At 37.1% G+C, this 7,887-nt stretch overlaps 1 protein-coding gene across 1 annotated transcript; it reads left to right on the top strand.

Moving 5' to 3' along the window:
* The first annotated feature begins 5,640 nt into the window (after positions 1–5,640).
* Positions 5,641–6,945, top strand: LOC107667291 (melanocortin receptor 4-like). Its single transcript, XM_016458933.1, has one exon. It carries the CDS (start codon positions 5,812–5,814, stop codon positions 6,790–6,792), a length of 981 nt encoding a protein of 326 aa, XP_016314419.1. The 5' UTR covers positions 5,641–5,811; the 3' UTR covers positions 6,793–6,945.
* The last annotated feature ends 942 nt before the right edge of the window (positions 6,946–7,887 follow it).

Raw genomic sequence — 7,887 nt, forward strand, 5'->3', positions numbered from 1 at the left:
TTGGGACACCCCCTTCTAATGAACAGGTTTGACTACTTTAGTAATTTCCATGAGTACAGATCTTAATGTTTAAGCATATAAGGATATTTTAGAGAATTGTGTGCTTCTAATTTTATACCAATAGTTTGAACAGGACCCTTTTCTATTCTTACATGACAATGCCTCTGTGTATAAGGCAAGGTTAAAAAAAAAAAGGATTGATTCAGTCAGTGTGGAAGAACTTGACTGGTCTGCAGAAAGCAAAGTCCTAATCTCAGCTGAACACCCCTTGTGTGACTTTAAATGCAGACCTTGAGCCAAAAACTCATCACCAAACACTAATGACTTGTACATATGGGTACAGTCATTTTAGACACTTCAAAAACTGTTGCAACAGAGATGGAAATACAATTTTTAAATACACAAATTATGTTTCCATCTTTGATGCCACAATTTTGGAAGTGCCTTTTTCTGTTCTAAAGAAGGAGTTGTCCCAATACATTTCTCCATATGTATATACAAGTCATTGGTGTTTGGTGATGAGTTTTTGGCTCAAGGTCTGTATTTAAAGTCACACCAGAGGTGTTCAGCTGAGATTAGGACTTTGCTTTGTGCAGACCAGTCAAGCTCTTCCACACTGACTGAATTAATCTTTTTTTTTTTTTAAACTTGCCTTATTACACAGAGGCATTGTTGTGTTAGAATAGAAAAGGGTCCTGCAAGTTCTTCCACACTGACTGAATCGTTTTCTTTTTTTTTAAACCTTGCCTGATACACAGAGGCATTGTTGTGTTAGAATAGAAAAGGGTCCTGCTCAAACTATTGTTTTTTTAAAAGTGTTCTTTTCTCTGGTACAATGACTGGTTGTTGAGTTCTATTTTGATGGACATAAGCCATCCAGCGAAACTTCTGGACCTCCCATAAGCATTAAGGCCCTCCCATAAGCATTAAGGGTTTTTCATTAAAACTTTAATACTTAAAATTAAGTTTTGATTGCTGTATTAAATTTAGACCTGCATATGTTACATCATATTTTATTTTTACGCGTTTTTACAGCGTTGCTCATTATAACCAATTACACACGATTCTGTTGAGCTTGTTGCAGTAGCCAATCAGAGGTGTTCAGACTAGTCATCCCTGAAACCCCAGAGTTTTGTTCAGACTGAAACTCACGAATTCCCTCATCATAAGCAACAAAGTGCAGATGTACCTACGATGTAAGATTCATTTATCATACCATGTATGGACAGCTTCATTGATTATAAGAGGAGTTATGAGTGCTTAAACACTAGCTAGACTGAATGCTCATTTAGAGTGTGTTCTTTCACTGCATGATTCAGTATAATAAAATGCATTTAGAGTGCTCCCAAAATTTAAGATATGGGGGCAGAAAATTTAAAATATGAATTTTGTTGTTAATGATTTTATTTGTTTGGTAACAGCCCCAAATGTCTTATTATTGTAATTGACTTTATTGATTAAATGTAAGGCCCACTTCTAGAAAAAAAGGCTTTACAAAGGTAAAAATGCCCATAAAGGGTAAAATTCATTGTAAACTTGTTTGAAAAGATTAATTTCTGTCCACCACACAGAGTCAGCTGTCCATGGCAGTCCTGAAGCGCAACACACTCAGCAAAATATCGTCTGATTATCGATCGTTATCGATAAAATCCCAGAAAATAACCTTGGGACCCCCCAAGAGCTTTGACACAATTCGAACACTGCCTGAGATAAACATATCCGAGGAACTAAATTAACTTATTATGAAGTATCTCATGTAAGAGAATACTCCAATTAATCCAATTGCTTTCATAATATCAGTGTGACAAATGTCTATTTGGTATGCAGCAAAGCATTGCTTGTTCTTGTATTGTATTGTTCAGACACAAATTAATTTACATCTCCATCAGTTGGAAGTCAAGTAGATGACTAAATTATCTGGGCCATTGTAGCACAGCACAGCACAGCACAGCACATTTATCACTTATCATTTATCACAGTAAATGCACCAAGACCTGAACTTTGGTAGATTTCTCTAATATTTATTTTATATTTGGCATATCACCCTGCCAGAGTTTATTTTGCAGTAATGCCTGACATTATCCCTTACAGACTTATAACTTTGTCAGCTATATGCTACATTTAATAATTTGTTAATCTTATTAGGTTCTTATTTACTTATTAATTAAGTTCTATTGTCAGTATCATCTAGTGCCCAGATAGTGTGGCTCACACAGACTCTCTTGTTCAACCTCATCAAGTAAAGTGAACTAATCTTTATTAAAGTCATTTTGTTTATTTGAATGCTAAAACTTTATAATTTCAATAACCAAATTCCCTCTACACATTCTCATACACAGTCTTTGATCATTAGGAAATCATTACTATGCAGCCAAAGATAAATTATGAGAAACACAAATAATTAGTTAACCTCCGGATTCTTTCGTTCATATTTCATGTGACAAACATAAAGAACAAATCTTTATATCCCTTCACCTAACCGCTTCCTAACTTTAGCATCAATATTGCAAGGATGATTTTTGCTTTTGCTCTCCCTTCAACTATAAAATTACTGGTAAGATGGAATAATTAATTACCTATCAATGATCAATTTTAAAATGTGTTATGTTATGTCAGGTATGTTTTGTTATGTTATGTTATGTTATGTTATGTTTTATGTTATGTTATGCTATGTTATGTTATTTTATGTTATATGTTAGGTTAGGTTGAGAGTCATTTGTAATAGTTTGCACAAATATTGCAGAGAATATGAGTGAATGTTAACAGAAAACCCACTTATAGCCTCAGTTAGATCTTTTTAATGACAGCTCATTTGTCTTTGTCTTTTAATCTGACATCCAGACATTTTTTTTTTCATTTCAGATAGACACTGAGCAGCATGTTATCTCCAGATGACTCATAGCCGTCAAAATGTGGTCACAAGTTTGGATGACAGATTGAAATGACCTTTGCCCTTAAAGTGTCATGTCTTCATGACATAAAACAGTCTGCAATTGACCTACTAGAAAGAAGTGAGTGGCACCAGAACATCAACATCCCCCCAAGGTTGACCCCATTATTCTGTACCACCCATTGGGCAGAGCTAACGGAGAGTATTGTACTTGAAGTTCAATAAAAGCATATTACTCAACCAAATAGTTTTTATTTCATGTTGCATTGCTAGAAAGAAAGAACATTTGAGAATAGGCCTATATATTTAATTGTTCATGTTTCTTCTTTTAACTGACAATCTAGTTAAAGGGTCCTCTTTTTTATAACACAAAACCTGTTTTGACTTGAAGAAATAATATACTACTTACATTTTTTATTACAATTATTATTTAAAAATCCAAATAAATTTTTTAGTAGCAGTGTCAATGCCGCCAGAAAAATCAATTTGTGCCGACATGTTTATGTGTGTTGAATTATGCTCTATTATTGATGATTTTATAAATGAATGTGAAATATTTCTTACATTCACAAGTACAATGTATTACTTTAGAACATTCTTCTACTGCAGCTCTTTCTGTGCACTTTTTTTTCTTATTTTAAATAAAACATTCTATGTGGTGTTTAGCTCAAGGACAGGGCATGCTGTATATAGAACTGTGGATGTTAAAAATCTCAAGGCTTGCAGAACTACACTTGAAAACATGGCCATTTAATGTATCAAGACGAGACGATGATATAGGATATGATGTGGATCTCTGTGTGGATATAGGTCTATAGAAACACATAATACTTTTCATATTTTTATGCATTTCTTACACTGGGGGTCAGTGAGGAGTAGCATGGTCATGACACTTTAGAGCATAAACACAGTGCTGGTGTAAGATGAACATTCTAAAGTTTCAACCTTCTAGTTTACAATGTGGAGAATTCTAGAATTTAGTGACATGCACCTGTAGGAATACCTCTGACTTATGAAGCTATAAAGAGTGTAAGAGGGCTGCTCTGATAAGAACATATCCAACATTCAGCCTACTTGCTTAGGGGTTTTACAAGAAACAAAGTGGGTGGGCTTGTATGTTATATAACAGTTGTGCTTTTTTTTCTTTCTTGAAAGCCCATTATTGCAACTTTGCTATTAAAAGTTTGCCTCTAAATGTTGGTGTTTTTAATCATTTCCTTTCCTTTTTTATGTTCTTTTATTTATTTATTTATTTAGCATCAACAATTTATCTGAATGTGAACTGAATATGGCATTATGTGGACTGTGTGTAGATTTTGCTTGGAGGCTATGTCTCCCTTTGAGATAGACGAGGCAATCTTATAAATTAAGATTTCAATATGCTCAGTTTCAGGGGATTGAAAGTGTGCATTATATTATACATTTTAGGATCATTATTAAGCATTAGTCAGATTTTTTAATATTGTTTATGTTACTGCAATGTCATAATCAGTTATCTCAGAAAGAATAGCTTTGCTTAACATATCAGCTTTACAAATCTCATTCAATTTCTTCTTTTCCAGTTTCTTTTTTTTTTTGCTCAACGAAAACCTGTTTGTCTCACCTCTTCACTAAACTGGATTAGCTGTTGTTCGTGTAGTATTCATAGTGTCTATCCCCATGTAGTGATCACAGAAGGGGTCAGTCCCTTTCTTCAGGCTCTTTTGACTGTAATTGATTTTCTACGTTTGGACATAAAACTGTATAATCAATAGGCTAACGAGAAAGGAGTCAGCTCTGATTCATGAGCCTCATTAAGCATTTGTAAAATGTGAATGAGGTGATTTGTTAGATGCTAATCCGAATCTTTAAATAAAACAACAGGCAATAACTTATATTAATCAACAATTAGTTCTGGTCCTCGAATTTGATTGGCTGAGCAGCATATATTCAGTCCAACAGCACTGCGACCTCTCACTATATGTATCACTTCTAGTGTTCAACAACACTAGTTAATTGACAATCAAAACGATCTGAATCATTAAATCATTCATATAACCAAATCTTTCAAAACAGATTATGTTAGAAACTAAAGAATTGACCATCTTTATGAGTGAATCACTGAATCAGTTATTTAACAGATTCATTCAATTTATGGAATATCTTCAGATTTATTCAGAAATTAAAAAAGTGTCTCTCTTTGAGTGAATCATTGGATCATTAATATAGCCAATTCATTCAGAAATTAAACAAGTGATTGTCACAGTGAATCACTGAATCATTTATATTTAAATATAATCACACTCGCAAGATACAATCAGTGCTTGTTCCTTGAATTACTTGATTTTATAAACATACCACCAAAATGCTTTAAGAAAACACCTCCAATAAAGGATTTTATCTATTTGTTGTAAACAGAGGCAACCCCATTCATACACTGAACTCCTTCTGATATTAGCTTACATTCACCCATCGAAACTGCCTGACATTGGAGAAAGCTGGGGGAGGAGCCTGGGCTCAGCGTGCCAGACAGTGGCTGTAGAGACAAGAGTATCTCACTTGCCTGCCTGCCAAATGCTGGAAGCTCTGGAGACTGAGTGCCTCACTCTGAATGCTGTTTGCACTTCAACAGTGTTGAAACAAGAGTCAGCGTTTTCAGATTCGGTCAATTGACGCCGTCTCCTATCCTCTGATTCTCTGTCTGCAAGTTTCTGTCTCTATTTTTTACATTTATATATTTATTTTTGTTTTGTGTAAGAGGCTCTTGCAGACAATTGTCGGATGTTTTTGCTGATTTGGAGGAAGAGTTATCACAGAGGTGAGGTGACGGATGCTCACACAGTACCTACTTTCTTTGATCTACATGATGGATGATGCTCAATTTGAATTCACCAGACTGAAGTAGACACAGATCAAACCACTGACTACGGATATTCAGGGAAATGAACACCTCACATCATCATGGACTGCAGCATTCATACCGGAATCACAGCCAGAGAGCATTACCGGTGGGAAAGCCTGCTCAGGGCGAGAGAGGATCAGCCTCTGGATGCTATGAGCAGCTGCTCATCTCCACAGAGGTCTTCCTCACGCTCGGGCTCGTCAGTCTCCTGGAGAACATTCTGGTGATTGCGGCTATTGTCAAGAACAAGAACCTTCATTCTCCCATGTATTTCTTTATCTGCAGTTTAGCCGTAGCAGACTTGTTGGTCAGTGTCTCCAATGCCTCCGAAACGGTTGTGATGGCGCTCATCACGGGGGGCAACCTGACCAATCGCGAGAGCATCATCAAGAACATGGACAACATTTTTGACTCAATGATTTGTAGCTCACTGTTGGCCTCCATTTGGAGTTTGTTGGCCATCGCGGTGGACCGCTACATCACGATCTTCTACGCCTTGCGCTACCACAACATCATGACCCAACGGCGGGCGGGCACCATCATCACCTGCATCTGGACCTTCTGCACGGTCTCTGGCGTGCTCTTTATCGTGTACTCGGAGAGCCCCACCGTTCTAATCTGCCTTATCAGCATGTTCTTCACCATGCTGGCGCTTATGGCCTCGCTCTACGTCCACATGTTTCTTCTAGCCCGACTGCACATGAAGCGCATTGCCGCCCTCCCTGGCAACGGCCCTATCTGGCAGGCGGCAAATATGAAAGGGGCCATCACCATCACTATCCTGCTGGGTGTATTCGTGGTGTGCTGGGCTCCCTTTTTCTTGCACCTCATCCTCATGATTTCCTGCCCACGGAACCCTTATTGCATCTGCTTCATGTCCCACTTCAACATGTACCTGATCCTCATTATGTGCAACTCGGTCATAGACCCTCTCATCTATGCCTTCAGGAGCCAAGAGATGAGGAAGACCTTCAAGGAGATCTGCTGCTGCTGGTATGGACTGCCCTCTCTGTGTGTATAAGCTTTTTTTCTGTTTGACGTCAAGGTACTGATTGTGAGATGTTGGCTTGCAAGGCAAAACTAAGCAACCATCACTGGAGGATGCTGAGAATGTAGACGATCTTATTACACTGCGTAGCTTGTGTGATTATTCTGCACACAGTTATTTGATTCCCAGAGAAATGTGATACTATGGCTGTGCTGACCATGAAAAAATGCTACTGTTTATGACTCAAGGATTCATTGCCATGCTGTTTTGGTGTTTATTTATATATACAATTTTCATTCATTTTGCCTGCTGAATAAGACATCAAAAAGTCAAAGTGCCAATATTTAAAAGCATTAAATGACAGAAAATGAATGGAACTGTGTATTGTGATTCAGTGCACACGCACAATATTTGGCAACTGTGAATATGTTCTCTTAGCAGGTTGGTACTTCAGTTATTCAGCTTGAGATCCATTGCTGCTTGATAAGTATGTTTCAGATTTATGAATTTATTTTTTGTATTTTGTAAGTTAAGATGATTTTATTTAATTTTTGTAATGCCATTTCATTGTGCAAATAAAACAACATCAACACCAGTAATTATGCCTCATATATTTTCTTGTGGAATTGTTAAAATTATAGTAGATTTGATGGTCTGGTAGGAATTTTCCTGTTGTGTCTTGGATTTTATTCCATTTTCCTTCTTTTCCGGCTTCAGAGTCGTGGAGCTCAAAAGGTAAATATCTGTATCATCTAGTGAAAGATTGCCTACAAGCTCTTAGAAGCTATTTATTTCATCAGTCTGTTTTGAAGGTTACCATGTTGTGCTGAATAGACTCTCATAGTACGACTACAAAAGGAATGATTTCTGTAAGTTTGCACAACCACCAGGGCCGTTTCTAGCCAATTTGACGCCCTAGGCGAAATCCCTCTAGGCGAACGCCTAGCTCGCCTATGACTAGAAACGGCCCTGACAACCACTAAGCTCTCATTTATATCCATGATGTTCTTCTCTGCAGTAATATTACTTGACCTTAAATCAAGGCCAATGCAACTGCATGCACTAAAGAAAATATTGGGATTAGTTCTCTCAGCAGGCTGAGGTCTGTAAGCTATCAGTTGGCATTCC

The sequence above is a fragment of the Sinocyclocheilus anshuiensis genome, unplaced genomic scaffold (assembly GCF_001515605.1).
Source record: "Sinocyclocheilus anshuiensis isolate Anshui unplaced genomic scaffold, SAMN03320099.WGS_v1.1 scaffold1551, whole genome shotgun sequence".
Classification (NCBI taxonomy): Eukaryota; Metazoa; Chordata; class Actinopteri; order Cypriniformes; family Cyprinidae; genus Sinocyclocheilus; species Sinocyclocheilus anshuiensis.

Excerpts from the sequence above, each read along its gene's own strand:
- LOC107667291 (XM_016458933.1), top strand. The coding sequence starts at position 5,812 with ATGAACACCTCACATCATCATGGACTGCAGCATTCATACCGGAATCAC.